Source organism: Melopsittacus undulatus, chromosome 10 (assembly GCF_012275295.1).
Source record: "Melopsittacus undulatus isolate bMelUnd1 chromosome 10, bMelUnd1.mat.Z, whole genome shotgun sequence".
NCBI lineage: Eukaryota > Metazoa > Chordata > Aves > Psittaciformes > Psittaculidae > Melopsittacus > Melopsittacus undulatus.
In genome coordinates, this window is record NC_047536.1 from 34,088,778 (window position 1) to 34,114,014 (window position 25,237).

General features: G+C 60.6%; 2 protein-coding genes across 4 annotated transcripts; one reads left to right on the forward strand and one right to left on the reverse strand.

The window, feature by feature from the left end:
- Positions 1 to 990: 990 nt before the first annotated feature.
- On the forward strand, positions 991 to 4,983 carry PDYN (prodynorphin). Of its 3 annotated transcripts, none has more exons than XM_034067277.1 (3): positions 991 to 1,090; positions 3,659 to 3,806; positions 4,053 to 4,983. In XM_034067277.1, exons 2-3 carry the CDS (start codon positions 3,678 to 3,680, stop codon positions 4,554 to 4,556), a joined length of 633 nt encoding a protein of 210 aa, XP_033923168.1. In that variant the 5' UTR covers positions 991 to 1,090; positions 3,659 to 3,677; the 3' UTR covers positions 4,557 to 4,983. The 3 variants fall into 3 exon arrangements, with proteins under 3 accessions (XP_033923168.1, XP_033923169.1, XP_033923170.1); XM_034067278.1 differs by lacking the exon at positions 991 to 1,090 and adding an exon at positions 1,299 to 1,551; XM_034067279.1 differs by lacking the exon at positions 991 to 1,090 and adding an exon at positions 3,393 to 3,516.
- Positions 4,984 to 5,402: 419 nt separating this feature from the next.
- LOC117436774 (tyrosine-protein phosphatase non-receptor type substrate 1-like) lies at positions 5,403 to 16,071 on the reverse strand. The gene is made up of 8 exons (XM_034067272.1): positions 15,860 to 16,071; positions 9,771 to 10,121; positions 9,315 to 9,629; positions 8,872 to 9,222; positions 8,583 to 8,684; positions 8,178 to 8,199; positions 7,749 to 7,788; positions 5,403 to 6,776 (listed from the first exon to the last, which is right to left on the reverse strand). The coding sequence occupies exons 1-8, from the start codon at positions 15,918 to 15,920 to the stop codon at positions 6,522 to 6,524; spliced, it is 1,497 nt and encodes a 498-aa protein (XP_033923163.1). The 5' UTR covers positions 15,921 to 16,071; the 3' UTR covers positions 5,403 to 6,521.
- Between the last annotated feature and the right edge of the window lie 9,166 nt (positions 16,072 to 25,237).

Here is a 25,237-nt window from a genome sequence, read left to right on the forward strand (position 1 = left end):
TTCAAGGCGAGAGGACGGGGCTGCGCTGCCGGCGGTGCAGGAACAGGACCGGCTGGCCCCGACCCGTGGGGTCTGTGCCCTGGACCCCCAGCCCCACACCTCTATCGTGACATGGTGCGGGGGGACAGTGGTGCATGGGCTGAGGGTCTGGTATTGCCCCGTGCTGCCCTCCTTCACCCCCAAATCAGGCTTGGAGGTGTTTGAAGGAATTGGGGCTGAGCAGGGATGCTGGGGTGGGGGGGGGTGGGGGGGTGTCTCCATCCTCCCACTCTGGTCCTCCTGCCCCTCTGACTCAGCTCTGTGGGCTTGTCCTCAAGAGGAGGAACAGAGAGGGGCAGTCTGGGGAGTCCAAGCCCCGACGGTGCGGACATGGAGGGGTTCTGTGCAAGGGCTTTGCTGCCTGACAGCAGCCAGGCTGGGGGGGCTAGGGGGGGACCAGCCTTTCCCAGTGTGTTAAGACCCTCCTTTGCCCATCCTGGTCACTTCAGATGGGCTCAGACCTTTCCCCAGCACCTCTCCAGCGTGGAGCGCAGGGCACAGGGGGGAATCAGGGCTTCATCCCCCTTATCTTGGGCAGGATTTAAATGTGGTGCTCAGGGGGGATTCACACCCCAGCAACAAAACCCCTCCAGCACACAACCAGGGGGGCAGACGGACCCCAAGCTGCCACCTCCTGTGTTTGGGGCACAAGTTTCAGCCCTGATGGATGGAGCTGGCCCCGACGGGGGTCCCCGAGGGATGCTGTCGGTGGCAGCGCAGTGATGGGACACACACCCCAGCCCTCGGGGCAGCCTGGGGACCGTGGGGAGCCCCTGGCACAGCGGGAGAACCTGCTCGGGAGGTGCTGAGGATGCTGCGGGGCTGATTATTCACAGCCTCCCTCGCCCCGATTGGCTCCACGGCGCCGAGCGCAGCCGGGCCCCGCCGCAGGAGGAGGCTCCGTGGCCATAAAAGCGGGGTGAGAGGCGGCGGGGGGCGAGTCCGGCGGCACCGCGGCCCTGCCGGCACCGCCGATGCGAGGCTCAGCCTGAGCCCCACCGAGGGAGCGCATCCGTCGGTCCCGACCCGGCTCGTCGAGGGCACAGCGCAGGTAGGGCTGCAGCCGGGGTCAGCGCCCTGCTCCCATCGCATGGTGCCACTCACCAAAGGGGGTCCTGCTCCCATCGCATGGTGCCACTCACCAAAGGGGGTCCTGCTCCCATCGCATGGTGCCACTCACCAAAGGGGGTCCCGCTCCCATCGCATGGTGCCACCCACCAAAGGGGGCTCGGAAAGCAGATCTGAGCCGTGGTCCAGGAGCGGGTCATGGGGGGCTTGTGGTGATGTCCTCCTCGTCCCCTCGATGGGCTCACAGCTGGGGTTGTTTCCATGCCGATGCCACATCTGGCCTCGGGTCACACAGGGCTAAGAGGCACAAAGGGGGCCGGGGAGAGGATGGAGGGAGGTTTCCTTCTCAAGCAGCAGCTTGGGTTTTGCTGTGATTGTGTCCCAAAAGTCGTTGTCTTTTAGGAAGAGCCTCATCCTGAAGGTGCTTCCAGATCGTTTTGAAAGGTGAGGAAAGGAACTGCTGGAAAGGGATTCTTCTTCTCCACCAGCAATACGTGCAGGGTCCCAGCCTGCCTGGGTTAGACCTGTGTGGGAGGAGAGACCTGGGAGAGCTGCTCACATCCCACTAGCAATAACCACAGGTTAATCAGGATGCAGGGTTGGTCCTTGTGCTTTCTGGCACACACCAGGGTTCCCCGTCCCCCCTTGGGTCTGTAACTGGCCCTGGGGTGTGTGGATGCAGCTTGGGGCTTTTCCACACAAAGCAAACCTGGGCACTGAGCACCTGAGTGGAAGCAGGATGGGGAACAGGGGATCCCGGCAGGCGCCTGACACAGGTAGGATGTGCTGGGACCCATCACTGGCATTGCTACCGAGGTGTTCCTGCAGGAGGGATGGATCTGGAGCCTTGGAGCTCCTCCAGGTAAGGCAGGATCCAGCTCTAACTCTGCTTTTCTTCTCCCCCTCTTTGTGTGCTGCTGCTTTTTGCTCTTATCCAAAGCCCTTTGCTTTTGTCCCTTTTCCTGTCCCAGTTTTCCCAGTCATCCCCCTGCCTTGGCTGCAGGAGCAGGGAGATGGACAAGGTACATTTGGAGTGGGGTGTTCTGGGGTGCCTGGGTATGGAGGGTCCTTGGCCATGCTGCAGCTCCCCTGGGTGCCATGGAGTGCTCCGGATGGAGCCGGGTGACAGGGATGGGACACACCATGTCTGAAATGCCAGGGACTGAGCTGTGCAGTGCCAGTCGCACCTGCAGCATGGGGTGAGCACTGATGGTGTGATCCCTGCATGCTGCTCCAGTTCTTAGGAGCTTCATTCCCATCAGTGCTGCAGCCGGCACTTACCTGAGCGGGTCCTGGCTCATCGGTGCTGTCTCAGTGCGGTACCAAGGTGCCATTGCTGTGTCTTGGTGGCCAGGGCTGGCTGAGGTCCCTCCGTGCCCATGCCGGTGCCAGGACCGGCTGCGGTGCCATGCTCCAGGCTGTGTGGTGCAGCAGGGGAATGCGGCGAGCGCGACACACGGCGGTAGGGATAATTCAAATGGAGTTTTAATCGAGCCTGAATTAATACCGTGGCATTAACACTTCTTCATCAGGACCAATTACAGAGCATTAGCAGATAGTGCTGGAGAATACAATAGTCTCTGATATGCGTCATTAATGTGTAACAGATCCCTCTGGGTCACGTCTTTCCACCCTAGATGAAACAGGCAAGGAGGTAGGCAGGGGCTCGCTGCCAGCGCATCCCATTGGGGTTGGCTCTTGCACCCAGGGCTGTCACGGTCCCGGTGGCACCATGGTCCTGTGGCACCGCAGCCAGGGCTGGCACTGTCCCCTCCAGCCTGGCTGAGGGGTTCTGGAGCAGCACAGCCCCTTTCCAGCCATTGCACGGTGAGTTCAGCCCTCATCCATGGAGGTGAGAGGCTCTGGCTCTGCTCCGGGCAGGCTGGGAGGTGATGATCCTGGCTTGCAGGTAGGCTTGAGCCTGGAATCCAGCTTTACCCCCTTCCTTCTGCTGCACCAGCCCAGCAGAAGCAGTAGTGGGAGAGGAACCAGGGCTGTGCAGGTGTGGGGTGGCTTCAAAACTGGTGATGGCATCACCCTGTCCCCTTTCTGCTTCTGGCTGCAATTGCGGTGTTCTTCCCCAGGGCCAAGAGGGAGAGCCCGTGGTTAAATCTCCTCCATGCTGATGTGGTCATTGCAATATTGCAGAGAAACTCACCAGTGAAGGCAAAAAGGGGCTTTTCTTTCCAATGGTGCGGAAGGAGAGAGGGATGGGATGGGGATCGCATGGGATGGGATGGGATAGGATGATGGTCTCTGTGGACCTCAATAGCCCTGCGGCCCTGAGAGGTTCCGGGCTTGTGCCAAGGACCAGGCTGCAGCCAGGGTGAGTGATCACATCCCACAGCATCCCCACAGTCACCCCTGTCCCCTTCTCTGCCTGCCTGGACCCAGGAGCAGCACCCAGAGGTGAGTTATACGGGCACCATGTCCTGGTGCCCGTCCCCAGGAGCAGCCCTGCAGGTGCAGATGGAAGGTGCCCTGCACTAAGGGGGGCAGTGATGGGGCCAGCACAGTGAGGGTGATGGGCTCTGTGTGTCTCCCCCCCCAGGCAGTGGCTGCAGGGTGCAATGGTGCGGTGGGCGCTGGCACTGGTGCTCTGCCTCTCCCTGGCTGCGGTGGCATCAGCCGACTGCGTGACCCAGTGCTCCCTGTGTGCGGCACAGACCCAGGGCACCGAGACCAGCATCCGGCCCCTGGTGAGTCACAGCATCACGGGTGCTGATGCTTGGGGTGGTGGTGCGGGTACCCCAGGGTGGTGGGAGCAGGCACCCCAGGGTGATGGGAGCAGGCAAGCTGCAGCTCCTCACTAAGCTTGGGATCACAATGGACGTGGATTCCTATGCTTGGGTTATGGGAAGCCCATAAGCAGGGTGGGATGGAGAACAGGGATCACCAGAGCATCACGGTGATGCCAGTGGGGTCCTGGGGCTGCTGTCTTGCAGATGTGCCTGTGGGAATGCCAGGGCTCCTCACCCCCCGGCCCCGAGTGGGACACGTGCAGGAAGGCGCTGGCGCTCCTGGCCCCGCTGGTGGCTCTGGCTGAGGGGACAGAGCCTTCCCCTCGGGAGGAGGAGGAGGAGGAGGAGGAGGCAGAGCCGGAGCCGGGTCCTGGGGAGCAGCCACTGGTGCCAGCCAAGCGCTATGGGGGCTTCATGAAGAAGATGTCCAAGGGGAAGCTGCTGTCCCTGCAGAGCGCACACAGCAAGGGCAGCCTGAGCAAGAAGGACTACCCGGGGCCGGCAGGGGCTGGGGGCCAGGAGCAGCCCATGGGGGCCGAGGGGCAGGAGCTGCACAAGCGCTATGGTGGCTTCATGCGCCGCATCCGGCCCAAGCTCAAGTGGGACAATCAGAAGCGCTATGGGGGATTCCTGCGGAGGCAGTTCAAGGTGAACACGCGGGCGGATGAGGACCCCAGCGCCTACTCAGGGGAGGTCTTGGACCTATAGAGCCCGGCCCCACGTCCCCATGCTGCCAGCCCGGACGGTGCCATCACCCCCGACCCCATCCCGTTCCAGCTGGCATCATCCCTGCCTCATCCACACAGGGGACCATGGGTCTCCATCCCCAGTTATCCCTCCCTGGTTCACCTGCCCATCCCTTAGGGTACCCCGGGTACCAAGGGGACGGTGCCACCCCTCTGGCTGCTGATGGTGCGGCTGTGGGTCCAACCCCAAGGCTCCTGGGGGGCAAATCAAGGGGGACACACACACATATCCTCCACCCTCCCACAGCTGCAGAGCACAGCAGGGTCTGGGAAACACCATGGCTGATGTAGAGGGCAATGGCCTCTGTGCACCAGGAAGGATGAGCTGGAGCATTGGACCTGTGCCCCTTCTCCCCCCCACCAGCCAATAAAAGGCACATGCCAACAAAGCCAACGCTGTGCTGAGCATCCTCCATGGGCCATTCCACACCCTTGGCATGAGGGGACCACTCACCCCAAAGCTGGAGCCTGGTGGGTTGGCAGGGGGGGCCATGGATGCCAGCCGAGACCATCAGGCAGTATGCAGTGGTACCCTCCCTGTGCCATGGGTGCTGATGGGGATGCAGGATCCCATGCAGCATCACTGCTGCCCTTGGAGCACCTAAGGATGCAGCAGGGCTGCATGGGGAGAGCCTCCCTGGGACACCAGCCCTATAGCCCTCATCCCAGCCCTATAGCCCTCATCCCAGCCCTATAGCCCTCATCCCAGCCCCACCTGCTGCTGTGGGGCACGCAGCCCCAGGGCATGGGCACACGCTGATGGGGGCAGCAGCACAGGACTTTCCACTTTTATTATAAAAATATCTCGCAAGCAAAAAGAAGAAGAAACCAAAAAAGTTCTGTACAAGCAGTCCCAGCGCTCCCAACGCAGCCCCTGCCCCACAGCCCCCCCACCTGCAACCATGGGGGGCCAGCCCCATGCCGCAAGGCCAGCCGGCTGCTATGGGAGCCAACGCGGGTGGTGTCCCTGTGTATTGGGGCGCAGGGAAGGGGCACATGGAAGACGCTGATCCCACGGATGGGCTGGGGGGAGCCTGCCTGGCCCCGTTCAGAGCTGGGGAGGGTTGTGCGAGTCCCCTTAGAGCTCTGTGGGGTTTTGGGGTCTCAACGGAGGCCTCGGTCTTCGTTTTGCACATCTTAATCCTAGTGTTAAGTACACAGCAGAACACCCACGTACAGCACAGAACATTGGGGTTTAGCTCGAGAATTAACAGTTACATGGCAAACAGTCAGAACATGTTACACGGTACCTGCGGGGAGCACCGGGCTGGGGGGGCACCGGCCGGGGACCAGCTGCACGCGTTGTACAAGCCTGGGGCAGGGCAAGGCTGTGGAGAGGGTGATGAAGAGGATGCTCGGGGCCGTACCTGGAGCCTCCCTGGGCGGCTGGATGGGCAGAAGCCTGCGGGGGGGGGGCTCAGCTCTCCGGCCTTCCCAGCATCATTGGCCTTGGGGCGAGACCGAGGTCCCGCAGAAGGGACACTTGGGAAGAGAGATGCGGACGCTCCGGTCCTTCCTTTAAAGCCAGTTTGGTTTCCAGGCAGCAGAGCCCCAGAAGGCAGTGCAGGGGCTGCAGCCCATCCCTGCGGGGTCAGGGCGGCAGTGGCATTCCAATGGGAGCCGGTGTGGAGGCACTGTCACTGCTGCATTGGATTAACCCACTCACAGGCAATCCCGGCACTCCGAGGCTGAGCAGTCCCCGTGGCTATGGGGGGATCCCCACGGATGGAGCCGGTAGCCCCGGGACAAAGCTGCCCCCCAAAATCAGGTCTCTGCAGATGGGAGCCAAGCCCCACAGTGCGGGGGGCTCCATTTCCATCCCAAAACGTGGGTACCACAGAGCATCTTCACATCGCTCTCGGTGCTTCCAAGAACATCCCTCCGGGAAGGAGCAGGATGGCTCCCCATGATGCAGGGATCCCGCTGCTCACTTCCTTGGGATCTGGACACTGGCATACTCGGATCCGGCTTCCTCGGGGCGCGGGGCCGGCCGTGGGGGTGCCTTGCTGAGGTGCACCATGTCCAGGTCGGCATAGGTGAGGTTGTCATCGCCGTTGGGGGCCCGGCTGCCCTGGATACAGGCGTACTCTGACTGCTGGCTCATCTCCACCATCCGGCGGATGGTTTTCCTCTCCTTCTCGAAGTTCAGGTCCGCATAGGTCAGGTTGTTGGGGTCGGATTCCTGTGGGGGACACCAGGAGTTCTTCCTTTGGAAGGATGAGCAAGGAGCATCCCCATGCCCACCCATGAACCAGCCCAAACCCTGCACTGGAGTCATCCCACTGCAGCTTGTACAGGGGGTACCTTTTACAAGGGCCTGTAGGGACAGGCCAAGGGGAATGGCTTGAACCTGCCCAAGGGGAGACTGAGCTGAGCTCTGAGGCAGAAGCTGTTCCCTGTGAGGGTGCTGAGGCGCTGGCACAGGGTGCCCAGAGAAGCTGTGGCTGCCCCATCCCTGGCAGTGCTCAAGGCCAGGTTGGACACAGGGGCTTGGAGCAGCTGCTCCAGTGGAAGGGGTCCCTGCCCGTGGCAGGGGTTGGAGCTGGAGGAGCTTTAAGGTCCCTTCCAACCCAAACCAGTCTGTGATGAAGGGGAGCGATGCCAGCAGCCACTGGGACAACCCCACAGTGATGCTTTACCCCACATTACACCTTCAAACCACCACTGACAGGTTCAGGGCCAGCACCGTGACTCAGGAGCCACCGCATCCCCTTGGATACAGGCGCACTCCGAACACAGGGATGAGCAGGGGCCAGGCTGCCCCGCGATGCCCACGCCGGCGCTGGCAGAGCCTGGGTGGGATGGACAGATTGCTGCTGATCACGACTTCGCTCGTAACTGCGTCACCGAATGCAAAACAACTCCACAAATAGCCTGGTTGGCTATCGCACCGCTGGCTCCCAGCACACGGACCCGACTTCCAGGAGGAGGAGGAGGAGGAGGAGAGGGCGAAGGCACAAAAGATGCTGGGAGCGGCTCCCCCATGGCCAGGGCCGCGCTCCTTCCCTCTCCTGCCGCTGTGTGGAGACTCTGGTGCTTCACAAGGGAACCATCCCCCTCCACTGGAGGCACTGGGATGGCTCATGCAGGAACCCTCCTCCTGCCTCTGGTGCCTCCCCCTGCGCTCCCTCCCTCCCCGCGGTCAGTGCATCACCTGCGGATTGGCCTCGCTGCTCTTTTCCGGCTCATGTAACCTGAAAAGGGGAACAAAGTCCCATCAATAGAATGCCCCATTGCCCCTTCCCTTGTGATGGGGGTTCGGATGCAGAACAAGCTCCTCGCAGCAGCACCCAGCAGGATGAGTCCCCACCAGTGAGTGTTTGCTCACTTGCTGCTCCAGCTGCATCTCTGCAGGCTGGAATCCCACCTCCCAAGCCCCCCCAAGAGCCAAGTGTTTGGGTATAAGATCAGTGCAGGGGCAGAACCACAACCAGATGGGCAGCGCCTGTGCTCCTGCCTTCCCTTTCACAGCAAGCTTTTAGGGATCCAGCTGCATCCCAGCCCCAAAGGACCCTATTTGCAGGCTGGGTTGTCCAGCTTGAAGTTCCCATGGGTTAATCAGTGACTAGAGGTCTGCACTTACCTAGCTGATGGTGAACTTTTACCTGCCGGAAGAGAAATGGTTTAGGCAAGGAACAGACCAGGAAGCAATGGGACCCCCCCTCCTTCCCCATGGAATGCCAGCCCACATGCAGAGACAGGAGCAGATATACATCTTTCCCCAGAGCCAAGGCCTGCAGTTTGCTGGGGTTCTGCTCCATTCACTGCAGGAGCTGCAGGGGAGGCTCAGGTTCTTTAGGTACAATGAACAAGCAGGTTTGACTCTGGGCACACAGCAGCAACCAGGCAGAGCCTTCCCTGTGACCAACCCAGCCAGCTCTGCTCTGTGCTCCCCTTTGGGCAGAGCTGGGATTCAGCATCCCCAGATGCTCGAGGTGAGGGAAAAGGGGGTCGGGAGCAGCCTCTCCTCAGCCATTGGTTTCCTTACCTTTGCTCTGCTTTGCCCGGATGAGGTAAAGAATGGCAGCCACCAGCAGTGCCAGCACTGTGCAGACCACCCCCACCACAACATAGATGAGGACCAAATTGTCTGAAACATGAATGAAAAGGTCACCATGGGCTGAAAACACCAGTACTGACCCAGTCCCTGCAGGCTCAGCTGGGTGACACCTGAAGCACTGAGGACAAGAGGTCGGTACCTGTGAAAACCCCAAACCCCAACAGGGAGATGCTTTGGGGGACACACATTTCACATCACCCCTGCAGCTCTCACGCACCGTTATCAGTCTGGGACCGGTCGCTCAGCCCTCCCTTGGCCGGGGCAGCGATGCGCAGGATGCTGGTCCCACTGATGGGGCTCTGAGCATCGTGCACCACACGGCAGGTGAACACGGACCCGTTCCTCTCCTCCGTCGCCTGCACCTCCACCAGGCTGCGCAGCTCGAACAGCCCCCGTGGGGTCTCCGATGGTGGGGGGAGGCTCCCCACGCTCAGCTCCGTCCCGTTCTCCAGCCAGGCAATGGCCACGTCTCTGGGGTAAAACCCCTTCACATGGCACGTGAAGTTCACTGTCCTGTTCAGCTCCACGGGGCTCGGAGGCTCAGACACCACCTGCACACTGGGGGGCACTGGGAGGGAGATGCAGTGCTTGGTGCATGGTGTCCCCGGCCCCATTGCACACCCCATATCCCACCCCAGCTCGATCCCCCCCAGGCCTCACCTCGCAGGGCTCGGCTGAGCTGGAAGCTGCCCCGCAGTGGGGCCGGCAGCGTGCGGTGATGGACCTCACACTGCAGCTGCGAGCGGACATCACCCTCCTGCAGCGTCACTGACACGGTGCTGGATGCATCATAGGAGGACTTGGTCTGCCCGGGGGTGACCTGGGGCTGCTGAGCCGAGATCTGAGCCCCGTCCTTGAGCCACTTCACAGCGATCTCCTTGGGGAAGAACCCTCCGGACGTGCAAGTGAATGGCACTGACTGCCCCGGTCCTGCTCTGCTCTGCGGCCCCGACACCAGCGGGCTGCTGGGTTTGGCTGTGGGGGAAGCAATGGGGCTGTTGGACTGGGCTCTGCCAGCCCTGCCCGGCCCCCCCATGGGGACATGGGTATGGTCAGGGGTGACCCATGGGACCTGCTAATGGGGCAGCACCGAGCCGCTCTGGGAGCCCCACTCACCATACACGGACACCTGGGTGCCGTTTCCATGCTGAAGCACGACCACCCCACGCACAGACTTCTCGTACTTCACACAGTAATAGGTGCCGGCGTCCTCGGGGCGAACGTCCCTGATGTGGATGGTGAAGTCTGTGTCGGACCCCATCACTGTCCGCATCACACGGGGGAACGTGCCTGTCTGGTCATAGATGGTCTCGTTCTCAGGGCCCCAGCCCTTCAGCCACTTCACAGGACCAATGGGACCATATCCAGACGTGGTGCAGTTCAGGGTGAGTGTATCCCCCGCTGTCACCGACACATTGCCCTGGGGCTGATGCAGGTTGAAGCCCTCAACCAGATGGGTACCGGTACCTAGGGGGGAACATCAGCCTGCATCACATCTGGCACCGCACACACAACCAGGTTCCCTTCCGCACCCAGGGCCAGGCTGAGCACACAGCTCTGGTACTGGGGACCAGGGAGCCCAGGGCAGTGACTGCAGGTACAGAAGCATCGGACACCTCTGTGCTCCCAGCCAGGCCGAGCTGTGCCAATGAACACCCATGGTGCTCACAGCAGCTCAGACACAGGCAATTCCCAGCTGCTGGCACAGCCGCTGCCTCCATCACCGCTCGGCTCTGTCACACGGGAGGATACAGGGATGCAGGATCCGAGGCACTCCAGAGCACAGGCTGCAACACCACAGACTGCAGCGGGTGTCCCACGTCTGCAGTGGCTCCAAGCCCTGATTCCTTCCAGCAGAGCACAGCCGTGAGCCAAAGCTGGTGCCAGTCAGGCCAATGCCAGCTCTGCTCATTGCCAACAGAGAGCACTCCCCTTCCAAGCATCCCTCATCCAGCCAACATCACTGCACTTCACACAACCAGAGACCTGCTGTCCCAAACGATCCCAATATACCTTCCTACACACAGGGAGAAGCACCTAACAGGAAAACTGCAGGAGTTCTGCTCTCCCTATGGGCAGGTGACAACAAACTGCACCTCCCCAAATGCCATAACAAAGTGCACCAGAGCGGGCAGGGATGGGGCTCCAAGGCCACCCCTATGCAGGTGGGATGCACCAGGAGCTGCTCAGCCCCATGAACCAGTGATGCTGCTGCTCCCTTCTCCCTGAAAGTAGCTACAGCAGCAGAACAAGCCACCCCATAGCCTGTATGGCTCTCAAAGGGTTGGTGTTGGCAGCGCCTGTTGTGCCAACATCGTTACTACAACCACACTGAGTGAGATTTCCATACGGGTCACTGCTTAAAGGAACAGTTTTAAGCCACATAGGAGAACCATTTAAACCCTGCTGATGATGGGCCAGGCACTGCTGACGGCTGCAAGTGGCACACGGAACCAGTGTCATGGCCATGCAGAGAGCATCAGGTTTGAACAGGGGCTCCTGCACCCCACTGCAGACATAACCCAGGGCACAGACCCCTTGGTCCCCTGCAGCCATCCCCATGATGGGACAAGGTCCTTGGCTGGATGCTCCCAGGAGAAGCCGCTGCAGGACAAGCTGCTCTGACCCTTCCTGGCTCCCACAGAGCCTGGGGAGGGATCTTGGCAGCCGTTAATCCCTCCTGACTCCCAGCACTATGTGATGCACCCACAGATGTTCTCACTGTCTGCACAATGACTTGGTCTCGATGGCCACAGTCACCAGTGCATCCGGGTTCCCCAAATGAAAGGGGATTTGCCCAGGGCATTAGGCTGCTGCATCCACATCATAGGCAGATACCCACAGACAAAACCTTGGGCTCTTGGTGTTTCCCTTCAAAGCCACACCAAGGACGATGCTTTAGCCACACTCAACACCAGATCAAGCTTGCTCCATAAGACAAGTGCACAAGGACAGAAGCCTGGTTTGTGTCACATCCGAACTGCACCGCTCAGGCTGATCCCTGCTCTGCAAGGCAAATCCATGCTGCTTGCACGACACCAAACCAGAGGTCAGAGAGTCCCTGTCCTCCATGGGGGCTTGTGTGTGCCATGTGCAGCACACAGTGACACTGGGCACATGCTGATGCTGCTGCTGCAGCATCCCTTGAGCTCCTGCACTGCCTCCTGCCTCAGACCCTTCCCAAGAAGCAGGTAAGTAACACACAGAGGAAGTTTGAAGGCACAGAAGCATCCCCTGCCCCTCATCATCCACCTCTCACCATGGGGATGTGACCCAGCCCATGGACCAGGGCACAGGGACCCCTTCACATCCCCATTGTGGCCCCATTGCTGGTTACTCACTCTGCTCATCAGCAGCCGCTGCCTGCTCCCCTCTGCAGCCCTGTGTAATAGTGACCAGTGTGGGGCAGTGCCCCCCCCGCAGCCCCTCCAGGGTCCCCATCACAGAGGGGCCAGCACCACCCTGTGCAGCACAGCCCAGCCTGCAGCGAGCCAAGCGCTTCCTCTTCATCCTCCCTCTCTCCATCTGTCCCATCTCCCCATGAGCCACACATCGTGCCGGAGGGGGGGACGTGGGGAGAAGCACCTGCCTTGGGGTCCTGGAGCTGACCCCAGCACCAGAGCAGGGTTGGGGTGGGCACAGAGGCATTGCTCATCCTTGAAGCGTGTTTCTTGGATGCAGTGATGGGGCCTTGGGGCAGTTAAACTGTGCTGAGTGCATCCATCCCTGGTGCTGCAGCTCCACAAGGCTCCTGGGCTCACAGGGGTTTATGTTTGCAGGCAGTGGGGTTTGGAGCAGGGCTGTGGATGGTCCATGTGCATCACCCATCATCCCTTCTCCAGGCAGCAGCAGAGGGATGTGCAGGCAGGGCCCATGCTCCTGCCCAGTGACAGGATGCTGGAGGTGCTGCTGCAATGGGGCCATGGCCATAAGGGGCTTCTCTGTCAGTGCTGCTGCTCCCAGAGCAGGCAGGGAACAAAGGGCTTCCCACTGCTCCCATGCTGCCTGCCTGGAGGCTGCAGGGGCAGCGCTGGTCCCTTGCTCACTGCAGAAGGCACACGTGGCTCTCGGTAACCTCTTAGGTAGGACTAAAGCTCGGCTTTAGGGTATTTTCCCATGTGTTCTGCTATGAGCCTTGCTGCTTTACAGCCTTTCACACACAGCTCCGCTACTGAGCTCACCCCGCTCGGGGTTTGCAGGAGATCTATTAAACATGAGCTTCAGCCATGATACAGCACGTTAACAACACGTCACTTTAACAGGACCCGCTCCTGCCTCCCACCGAGGGGCACAGGTCCTGGTCAGAGCACCAGCACCCCAGGACCATCCTGCCCAAGCCCCTGCAGCCCCTGCAGCAGCAGGCTCAGTGCGGTGCCCCCAGCCCCTGCCATGGGAACACACAAAGGGGAAGTTGTCAGAAAACCCCAGAATATGCAAGTTCGAAAATGTGAAGTTTCCATTGTGGCTCCTTCCCCCCCCCCATGGCAGCCTCCCCTCCTTCCCCTTTCTGTGGGCTCACCCCAGGCAGGGCCAGGGAGCTCTTTCCTAGATCCCAATGTGCCTGTGCCCTGGAAATGGGATGCAGGGGGGTCCTCATGCTGCAAACACGTGGGACACAGCCCAATCTCTCATCATTCCAGCATGAAACTGCTCCCACCTGCACACTGCCACTGCCACCCATGACTGCAGCTCCTGGAGACTCTGCTTTCAAACCCAGATCCAGGGCAGTTCAGGTGCTCTGCCCCTGCAATCTGCTCTATCCCACACTCCGCAGTTAGCAAAGGGGATCAGAGCCCCAACAAGCATCACCTGACGATCCCCATGTAGGTGGGAGCACCCTCGCAAGGCAGACCCGGAGCACTTCCAGCCCGGAGCAGCGGCACGAGCACGGGCATCGTGCTGCACCTGGCCTGGCAGAGCCTGGCATTGGGTTTAATGTGGGAGCAGCATCACCCGCTGCGGTGCAAGTTCCCATCTCGGTGACACATTTTCCTTCCCTGTATTCCACCTTTTGAAGTATTCGATACGGAACAGATTGCAAGAGGCTGGGGTTGAATTCAGGAGAGGCTGCTCGGATGCTTCCCGATAAAAATAGAGCTTATTTCCCCCCCTTCCAAAGGAGTGGGGTGAGCAGCTCCAGTACAGAAGCAGTGCAGCTGGTCACCGGCATCCAGAGCCCTGCGGGCACTTGCTGAAGGGCAAGAGGAGCCCCAGAATAATCCCATTGGAATTCCACCTGCAGCCGGGCCGCCCATGGGGAAACAAACAGGTGCTGCCTCTATAAAGGGCCTGGAATCTGCAGTTTGGGGGCAGCCAAGAAGAGAGACCCCAGGATAAGCTGCTGAGCCACACGGATCCCGGTGCGGCGCCGGGAGGGTTGTAGTAAAGGCTGTATCTCCCTGATGTGACATCAGAGGAAGCCTCGGATCACACACAGCCACCATTTGCGAGCTTCCCTCCTACAGCCTTAGCAGAAATTGAGCTTGAAAGCCAGAGCCCCACGAGCAAAGAGGTTTCCTCTTTAGGGGAGGCTCCGAGAAGCACAGCGCAGATGTTGCAATAGGGCTTTGCAACCCCGCTTCCGAGCACCTCGCTTCTCATTGCCCTCCAGGAAGAGCTCCAACAGGACCTTCCCTTTCCCCTTTGCTTCTGCAGAAGCACTATTGAAGCAGCAGGGCCTGGGCCAGCTCTCCTGCAGCCCAAGCTTCACTTGAGCCATGGCCCAGGCGCGTTCACCGCATGGAAGTAAAGGCTTCGGATCCACATGCTCGCACCCGAACTCAGGGATGCAGAGCACGGCTTCCCACCCCACGATGGTCCTTTCCCTATGGCTGCCTTGGGAAAATGGGGCTCCAACTCCCAAGGCCACGTTTAATTAAACTCAAGCACATTGCTGGAGCCATTCTCCCGTGGCAGGAAATCACAGCGGTTCACTCAGAAGCACCACTCACAGCCAAAGCCTTCTTGGCTCTCAGCAACTGGGAGTTTTCAGCTTGGGGCCAACACTTCTCAGTTGTGATCAGGCAACTCAAAGCAAGGAGTGTTGTGCTGAAAGCATTTGCTTTCTGCTCAAGTTTGCGCTCAACTCCCTGCCCAGGGAAAGCTTTGGGGGTAAACAGTTCCCATGGGCCTGGGGGAAGATGGGCTTCCCCCTATGGGAGCCTGGGCTGGGTTATCTGTAGTGGGATCCCACTGGAAGGGGGGAATTGGGGACTGACCAGGCTAAAGGAGAGCGATTCCTTAGCATGAAGAGCACTGAAACGAAACATCCTAGAAAGGAAACCTCCTTGAAAGCAGCAGCCACCACAAGGCTTCATTCCTGGTGGGGCAAGAAACTTCCCATTGCTGGTAAGGGAAGAGAAACAGCCAGAGAGCAACACAAACCCTGACCACCTCACGCTGCAGCCCCAGGGGCTGGTGGAGCCCTGGGCCATGCTGGGGAGGCCAGCAGCCCAAGGAGGGCTGGGGGACACAGGGGTAGCAGCAGGAGCTGGGGGTGCCCCATAGCTGATGCTCACAGCAGGGCTGGGTGGCGCAAGGTGCCCGCAGGGATGGTGCAATCCCATCACTTCAGTGCTCAACAGTTGGGTTGGAGCAGCAAGAACTGTATTGGGGAGGGGGGGAGGGTGTAAAGCAGGGGGGTAACAAGAAAAACAAGTTCATTGAATGGTTTGGGTTGGAAGGAACCTTAAAGCTCATCTGGTTTCAATCCCCTGCCACAGGCAGGGACACCTTCCACCAGAGCAGGTTGCTCCAAGCCCCATCCAGCCTGGCCTTGATGGGGTGTATCTGAAGTTAATGGCAGCCCTCAGCACAGCCTTCCCCTGCCTGCTCCACCATCCTCCCCATCAACCTCCGAGCAGGAATTTGGGCTTGCAGAGATTTTCCTCTCACGTAGCTGGCAGGGGGTGCTAGCAAACGGGTGGAAACAACATGCGGCTTCACGTCCCTGCCGAATAACCTCGTCTGGCTGGGAACGGGAATGTCTGCCTGGAAGTTTGCTGCTGGAGGAGCGGCGGAGCGAGGCCCCTGCGGGAGGGGAGCCCATCACCGAGCTCTAGGTCACCGCGGAGAAAGGTCAAACCGAACGGCATCATGTCGCGGTCGGGAGGTGCGCGGAGAAGGGGAAGGAGAGGCGAGGATGGAGGGGAAAGGAAGGGGGAAAAGACGGGAAGAGCAATGGGAGCTGCAGGGCCGGGGCTTACCTGACAGGGAGAGCAGCACCAGGCAGGTCAGCGGCCAGGGCCCCCGGAGGAGCGGCTCCATCGCCGGTGGTCTCGGGGCGGCAGGGGCTGGAGATGCTGCCGAGCTCCGCGCTTGGCTTTTGGGTTTAATAACAGGAGAAAAGGGGAAAAGGCAGAACGCGGCCGGAGCGGGCGCCGCTGCCCCAGCCCCGAATGAGGAAGGAGGAGCTGGGTTCCCTCCTCCCGGCTCCGAGCGCACGCACAGCCCGGCCCCCCCCCCCCCCCCCCCCCCGCCGCCGCCCGTGGGCACCCACCGGGGCCGGGCCCCGGCACCGACCGCTCTACGGGGCCTCCCCGCCCGCTCCGTTACCGTGGTACCGGGAGGGCGGAGGGGGAAGGGGGCGGCACCGGCTGCCGGTGGGGGGGGGGGTGTCCGTCCGTCCGCCCCGGTCTAAGGTCGCTTCCCAGCGGCGGGGGCGAAGCACCGAGCACCGCCCGCCCCGCAGCGGGTTTGGCTTTCGCAAGGTCCCTCCGGTGAGCGGCTGACTTAAGGTGGGCTGGGATCCCCCCCCCCCGGCAGGCACCGGGCGCTGTGTGCAGCACAGCATCCCTGCGCTGGAGCGGGGCTGGTGGGGACAGCCGGTACTGGGGGTCCTGAATGCGATGGGGGGGATGCACCTTCCTACAGCAGACACAGGCAGCATTTTGGAGGTGCCACGTGGATGGAGCAGCTCAGCCTGGAGGGGAGGGGGGGGTCAAAGTGAAGAGGGAGCCCTGGTGTGGACAGACAGAAGGTAGATGGGGAGATGAAATGATGGAATCCCAGCCTGGTTTGGGTTGGAAGGGAGCTTAAAGCTCCTCCAGCTCCAACCCCTGCCAGGGCAGGGACCCCTTCCACTGGAGCAGCTGCTCCAAGCCCCTGTGTCCAACCTGGCCTTGAGCACTGCCAGGGATGGGGCAGCCACAGCTTCTCTGGGCACCCTGTGCCAGCGCCTCAGCACCCTCACAGGGAACAGCTTCTGCCTAAGAGCTCAGCTCAGTCTCCCCTCTCTTGGGCAGGTTCAAGCCATTCCCCTTGGCCTGTCCCTACAGGCTCTTGTCCCAAGCCCCTCTCCAGGTTCCTTGCCAGCCCCTGCATCCCTAGAGCATGGAGACATCCCCATGATGTCCCCTCAGCAGGACAGGATTAGCAGGAGCCCTTGGCAGGCAAGACCCTGAGGACGAGGCAGCTGCAAGGGGAGACAGATCTAAGGAAGGGGAAAGTATCTGGATGTGAGCATCCATGGAATGCAGCCCCTGCACCACCCTGCTTCTCTCTGACACAGATCCCTTCCCATGGAGCCATAAGGACACATTCTCCACCGCACCTGCAGCAGCTTCTCCCACTACACACAGAAACCTCAACACAAGGACCAGCTTCATCCCCGCATGAACACAGTCACCTGCAGGCAGCCCCGATGCTGGCAGCCCCAGCTCCAGCACATCCCAAAGCACCCACTTCCCTCTGCCCACACGGGGACGGGGCAGATGCCCTCAGCCCAGTGCTGAGTGGGGGCTTCCAGCACCCCCATCCAGCACCCATCCAACCCACTGTGTGCTGCGGGACCGTCTGCCGGCTCCCTCCTCCTGCCCATGCTGGGGCTGTCAGTTTATTTCGAGCCCCGCACAAACAAACAGCAGAGCTTCTGAAGGGACTTGGCACCATCAGTCTGCGCCTCCCCAGCCCCACAGCCTCCCCCTCGGCCCCAGCTACGCCCATGTGTTGCATCCAGCCCTAATTTAGCTGCTGGGAGCCGGGACCTGCCCCTCCAGGCATCCGCACCTCCCTCTGGGAACCCCCCCAGCTGCCTTCAAGCACTGAACCCGCAGCTTCTCCTGCTGCAAAGCCCCCTGCGGCCGGTGTTTGTTTCCCCTTCACACAGCTGGCGAGGGCCAGAGCCAGCAGCAGGGACCTGGAGCAGCCCCGGGTTTGGCTTCTGGCCTCCTGCACATGCAGCAGGACATGGAAATGAGTAACTGCTCTGCAGAGAGATTGGACATGGGATTAGCAGCATGTGTGGGAATATGGGAATGGGGTGTCCTGAGGCTGCCCCATCCCTGGCAGTGCTCAAGGCCAGGTTGGATACAGGCTTGGAGCAGCTGCTCCAGTGGAAGGTGTTGAGGCTGGAGGAGCTTTAAGGCCTTTTCCAGCCTAAGTGATCCCATGATTCTACAGTGCAATGGGGCAGCACATCCCACCCAGCAGCAGGCACCCATAGGGCAAGTAGGTACCCAGTAAAAGGGAAGGTGCTGCAGCCATTCCCAGCCACTTCCCTGGTTATTTTTAACTGGAAGCACAGCTCCGGGGGCCTGGCTGCCTTCAGCCTGTCTGGGCTGTTCCTCTGCTCAGCACTGAAGGATCAGACAACCTGTTTGGAGGCGATCACAACGTGGGGATGAGCCCATACGCAAGCAGCCGCCGCCGAGCACTTGGGAAGGGAAGTTAGAGCCTAAAAAAGCTCTGCGAGAGAAGGTACCACAGCAGAGCAGATGGCACAGCGAGAGCTTCCCGGGAAGAGCTGCTATTGCTCCCCATTAGGAAGCATATGGGCAGGCTCAGCTGCCTCCCCTCCTGCCCACGGCCCTTCCACTTGGCATCGCAGGGACCTGTTTGAACACGGGGGTGTCGGAGGATGCACCCCAAAGGGCAGCCCCTGCCCTTGTAGCAATGAACCTGGGGGGGAAGAGCTCTCGGCTCCTTCCCATACCCAAGAGGAGCAGGAGCATTTCGGGAGGCTCAGCACCACCATTAGTAGCTTCCTCCTGCACCAAACACCCACAGTGAGCAGGAGGCTGCCTGGCAGGGCAGGCAGCGCTGCCAGACTCCAGTGCTGCAGCATGCAGCCAGGCTGTGCTCCCCTCTGCAGCATCCTCATGCTCCAGCCCATAGGGATGCTTCTGGAGCCCAGGTCTCCCCAGCCCCAGCGTGGGGAGGATCAGGGCTGTTTGAGGAGAGCTTTCCAAGCACAGGTTGGTTTCCTGAGCTCAGAGCACAGCAAAGAGCCTCATTCATGCAGCCAGCATCCTGCTCTGGCTGGACTGGGATCACTCACTTGGATGCTGGAGGGAGGCAGGGCTCTGGTCCCCATCCTGGGGGTGAGGGCTCCAGCCAAAGCTACCCCAGCTCCAATGTGCTCCTGCATCTCCCCATGTCCAGCTCTATGTGGGCAATGCGAGTGCTTTCCCCCTCAAAGGAGATGGGGACCTCTCCCTGCACTGGGATCCCTGACCAGGGCAGCAGCATCCATGTGTAGAGGGGCCCAAGACCCTCTTGTCTGAGCCTGGCAGCACCCAACGAGCCATTGGAGCCTCACTAGGGTGGTCCCAGCCCCAAGCTGGGGTCTTGCAGCATTGGCTTTGCCCATGCAGCTCTTTCATCCCCTGGGCAGCTCCTGTCTCATCCCTACCTGGCTTCTGCTGGAGGGGGACTCACAGTGATGGGGATGGAACAGGATTCGGTTCCTGCCTCTGATGCCAAACCTGGGCCTACCAATGAGCCACGTTTCATTACTGATGGAGGGAACTGCATTTCCTCCCCTGCCAAAGACTTCCTCCATTGGGATCCACACTCCTCAACCTCAGGCAAGCACAGTTACAGTGCAGTGAGGAGGTTACCTATGGCCCAAGCGACCAGCACCAGGACACAGCCCTGTCCCAGAGAGCTTGTGGGCTCAATCCAGCCTCCAAACCCAAACCAGCTGGGAAAGCTTAGAGATAAACATGTGGAAAACACCAACACTTTGGACATCAGCCTAGAAACCACCCTAAAACCAGCACCCCACAGGGCTGGTTTGGGGCTATGGGTGCAGAACTGTGCTTAAGCACCAGCAAGCAGCCAGCACCCATAGGAGTGCTCCACAGTAACCCAGTAACAAACAGAGGCATTTGGGGCTGCAGCTCCTTACTGCCCCAGGGAAGCTCAGAGCTGCCTGGTTGCATCCTGGCCCAGCCCCAGACACAACCCAGCACCATAGGAGATGGTGCTTCCATGGCTCACCACAACAAGCCCAATGTGTGTGCGACCGCATCAGAGCCAAGCCCAGCCCAAGATCTGCTCCAGTGCACAGCACAGCTTCCCTGCAGCCAGGGAGCAACCAGGCAAAGGACACAGCACATTTACCCCATCCCTTCTCCAGCTCCAGTGCTGGATTCCATGACCTCCCCAGTCTATGAGCCAGGCAGACACATCCCAAAGCCCTCCTGCCTCTCCCCATCATCCCTCAGGCTTCGAGTCATCACCCCCACAGGGCTTTAGGCTGGGGAAAAACCACACAAATGCCTTCTAAAGTAGGTAGCACCAATTACACTGCTGATATTTAGGGCTTCCAGCACAACAAATGGAGCTTCAGCTTCATTAGGTACCATGCCAATTTAATCCAAGACATCCAGTACAGAAAGAGCTTAAATTAGTTTTATCTGATATTAACTTAGAACAAGCAATATGTTAATATGAGGAGGGGAAGAAGTGACCCACAGCCTATTTGCAAGGAGTAGCCAGGGCAGACCATGACCTGGAGATAGGGGACAACGGCAGCAGCACCCACACTGAGAGCACCCCAGCACTGAGAGCCCCGGCTTGTAGGGGCAGCAGTGGGTACCATACCTGTCTGCTCCCTGCACACTCCAGCAGCATCACCCACTGCCATCAGCAGCTAGGGATGGGTGTCCTCAGCTCACTCCCTTATGTGGGAGAGGGCCTGGGAGGGGAAATGAGCTGCAGGAGCTTCGTTAAGGCTGTGATTGCTGAGTCAGGGGTGGGCTGTGCAGGATGCTGAGTAAGCAGGGACCTTAAAGAGCCTCTAATTCCAACCCTGTCAAGGGCAGGGATCCCTTCCAATGGAGCACGATGCTCCAAGCCCCTGTGTCCAACCTGGCCTTGATGCCAGGGATGGGGCAGCCACAGCTGCTCTGCTTCAGTCGGGCATTAAGTGTGATGTAAGGTTGAGCTGAGCTATCTCAGGTCCTCATCTGAGCCCTGGCCCCGCCGGTGGGTGCAGATGGTGCTGGGGAGGTGCTTCCCGACGTGGGGTATTCCAAGGAAGCCGCCTCCGCCGCCTGTCACCACAGCCTCTGCAGGGAGCCGCATCCCTCATCACAGCCCACTTGGTTCTATGGCCCTCAGTGCTCTGCCAGCATCATCCCATCCCCTCCCAGCCCATAAACTGGGATAAAAGGGATCACAAGGGAGGGATGCGGGTGCCGCACTGCACTGGTGTGGGATGATGCTCCCAGTGTCCTCATGCTGCTGGTGCACCATCGTCCTGGGCTGCTGCAGCAGAACCGGGCTGTCCACCACCATCCACTGAGCAAAACGGGATGCAATGAGCTGCAGCAGGGACTGTATCTGCAGCACAGCTCACCCATCCCAGTGCCATGGAACACAGTAACTCATCCAGGCTTCCTTAATGCAGCTCTGTGCTCCTCCGACTGGGGGAATTCCTCCTGCCTGTGTCAGAGCAGGAAAGGTGGTTTATATCCTGTGCCTGGCCTGGAAGTGGCCCTGCCTGACCTGGAGCCGATGGGCAGAGGGGGTTTAGGGTGAAACTGCTGACGGGCCAGGAACACCCGGCTGAGAGGGCTGGTTTGGATGCATGGATCCGGCCAGGCCGGTTTGGTGCCCATGCACTGCCCTGAGCACTGCAGGCTGTGGTGACCTTTGTTCCCTGCAGGATCCTGCTCTGGAGGAGGCTTTGCTCATTGCTGTGTGTGCAGGGGGTGAGCAGAGCCCCAGCAGCCCCACACTGCAGCCTCCTGCATCCACAGCACAAGGATGTGGACCAGGGTGCAAGGCAGCTCCCCCCCAGTGCAGCTCAGTGTGGGGTGGCCCCAATCCTGCACCCTGATTCATGCACTTGCTGGGAGCTGTGGGGCTGCTTGGGGCTCACCCCAGTTCCCGTGAGGTGCCATGGTGGGAGCTGGGCAGTGCCTGCCCTGCAGCACTTCCCCAGCCCAGTCTGGGCATGGGGGGATGCTCAGCACTGGGAGCAGTGGGGTTGTTGGGGCAGGGAAGGCAGACATGGAGCCAGGCAGGGAGCCAGGGGACATTTCGGAGCCGGGTGTTAATCATTGACAGGCTCCTGGGAGCTGCTTGAGCCAAAGCCTCCATCCCTGCTCCAGAGGGGAATGCTCTGCATGGGGCTGCTCCATGGGGCTGTGGTGGCTGTGCTGGTACCCAGAGCCCCCACGATGCACAGGCTGCTCCTCACAGCCATGGCCAGGTTTAGGTCCTGGGAGGCCTTACACTGACACCAGACAGATTCACCCTCTCAAGCTCTCACCAAGGGGTCAGATCCCTGCCAGAGCTGCTGATGGTTCCCCATATAGGATACAACCCATCCTCCTCCAGCTGCCCCTACTCTTGGTGCTGCCGGTGCCATGCCCATGCCCATGGCTGGCCAGGGACCGCATGGAACAGCCTGAGGGTGCTGCAGCACAGGGATGGGGTACAGGATGCACATGAGAACTGTGGCTGCCTCCGAGCCTACAGCCCATGGAGCGATGCTGGAGAAGACCTTGGTGTCCCCTTGGCTGGCACCGGGTGGGTGAGGAGCAGCATCGCTTTGGTTTTCCTTTGCCTTTTGGGTTCTGTGCCTCCTCCCCAGGCTCTTTGCTGATTGCAGATTGTTCTGATGACAGCACAGCCAATGCAGGAGCAGGCAGCGCTGGGTGCCCTCCCTGCTCACTGCTGCAGCTCACTGCAGGCTGAGCATCCTCATAGAGCCCCACGGCAGCTGCAGCTGGGGATGAAAACACTAACGTGGGGGGATTGATGAGGTTAAACCATCCCAGCCCATCGCTGCCTGCTCCTCACAGCTCCCACTGGAGGCACCCACTGGGGGCAGGATGCTGGGGGGGGATTTGTGCTGGACAGACACTGGTGGTGCTGGGGAAGGGGAGATGCCCCAGTGAAGGGTTGAGTTGGGGTGCAGGAGACCTGGTACCACCTGTGTCACCCAGCACCACCAGCACCATCCCAGCCCTGACAATGGCTGTCCCTGGGGTGCTGTCCCCACATCACCATCCCCTCTGCAGCCTCACAACCTCCCTGTGCCAGAGCTGGGGCCTGTTTGCATTGCTCCCATTGAGAGCAAGCAGAACCCAGCACTCCCAGCTCCATGCTGGTCCTGCTGCTGGGAGCTGCAGGAAGATGCTTGTGTGCGGGGTCTGTGCTGCTTTGCTTTGTGGGTTTGCTCTGAAGCTGAAGGGCAACACAAAGCACCAGGATTAATTCTGTCTGTGCAAGATCCATCGTGCTCCTGTTGATTGCATCAGTCCCAAGGGTCTGGCCTGGCCCTGATGAGGAGCTGCAAATCAGAGCTGTGAGATGCTGCCATCCTGGAGCTCAGCCTGCGGGAGCTGCATCAGGGATCAGGGATTTGGAGGGTCCGTGTGATGCCTGACAGGGTTAGAAACGTTCCTGGGATTATCCATTAGGAGCAGTGACCGGAAACCTTGGAGCCAGGACACAGCTGATGTCTGCTGAGGAGGGCCCATGTGTGTGGGAAACCTGTTCTGCCTGTGCATGTGCTTGTATGTGTGTGTGCGACAGCTCCAGGGTGGGTTGTGGGTGTGAGGGGGACCCCAGCTGCAGGCTCTGGTCCCGGTGGGCACCAACCCCATGGCTGGGTCTTGGGTACCAAGAGGGCTGTCAGCAAAGCATCTCCCCTGCAACATGCAAGAGGGATGCTCAGGCTCTGGAACAGCAGCTCCTGGCCACAGGCATTAATGACATCCACCCAATTAGCAACTGCGAGCTCTGCCTAGCCCGAAGGATTAGCAACCGAAATCATCATCCCAAGGCATAAGCAGTTAACACCACTAATTACTCATGGTGTGAATCCTCACCCAAACACTAACCACTGCGCAGGCAGCGGCAGAGACAGTGCTGAGGGCATAAGGATGCTGTGGGCACGGGGATGCTGCAGGCAGGAGGATGCTGCGGGCACGGGGATGCTGCGGGCAGGAGGATGCTGTGGGCATGGGGATGCTGCGGGCACGGGGATGCTGCGGGCAGGGGGATGCTGCGGGCACGGGGATGCTGCGGGCAGGGGGATGCTGTGGGCATGGGGATGCTGCGGGCACGGGGATGCTGCGGGCAGGGGGATGCTGCGGGCATGGGGATGCTGTGGGCAGGAGGATGCCATGGGCAGGAGGATGCTATGGGCAGGGGGATGCTGTGGGCAGAAGGATGCTGCGGGCAGGAGGATGCTGTGGGCAGGAGGATGCTGTGGGCAGGAGGATGCTGTGGGCATGGGGATGCTGTGGGCATGGGGATGCTGAGGGCAGGAGGATGCTGCGGGCAGGAGGATGCTCTGGGCATGGGGATGCTGAGGGCAGGAGGATGCTGAGGGCAGGAGGATGCTGTGGGCAGGAGGATGCTGTGGGCAGGAGGATGCTGTGGGGACGGGGATGCTGCAGGCACGGGGATGCTGCGGGCAGGAGGATGCTGTGGTTCCCATGGACCGGCCCTGTTTAAGGGGAATTTGCCGGTCTCGGGACCCGTTATTTTTACACGTTGCCATAGTGACCGGTGCCATTATAAAATTAAGCTGAACCTTGCGGAACAAATGGCTCTGTCAGAAGCAATCCCTGTATCCCGCTGCGCTGCCCACCCTGCGGCCGGCCCGGCCGAGCCGATGCAGCCTCCCGACCGAGGCTCCGCATCCTGCCCACGGCCACGGTGCTGAGCCACGGCGCTGGGCAAGCTCCGGCACAGCCCCTCCGTGCTGGCAGCAGCGCTGGGCACGTCGGGGGCCAACAAAAGCCCGTTGAGAGCCCGCATTGAGCCGGTGCCGGCTCCTCCCGCAGCGGCTGCTTTGCCCCTCTCTCAATGCTGTTCCCCTCTCCCTGCGCTTGGGGCTCTGCCAGCGCCGGGACTGCGGCCAGGATGGAGGTTACTGCGTGCCAGGAGGAGCGGGGAGCACCGGGGACCCCCACAGCGGAGCTCCCGAAGGGTTTCCCCTTCCCAAACGGCAGCTCCGGATCTTTACCTGGGGTAAAACCCATGGAGCATACACGGAGCCGGGCACGGTGCACATGTGGGTGTCAGGGTCCAGGACCACCCCAATGGGTGATGCACTGATGGTACAACCACAGGACACCCCCATAGGACACCCCCACAGGACACCCCCACAGGACACCCCCATAGGACACCCCCACAGGACACCCCATAGGACACCCCACAGGACACCCCCATAGGACACCCCACAGGACACCCCCATAGGACACCCCATAGGATACCCCACAGGACACCCCCATAGGACACCCCATAGGACACCCCCACAGGATACCCCCACAGGACACCCCACAGGACACCCCCACAGGACACCCCCATAGGATACCCCACAGGACACCCCCATA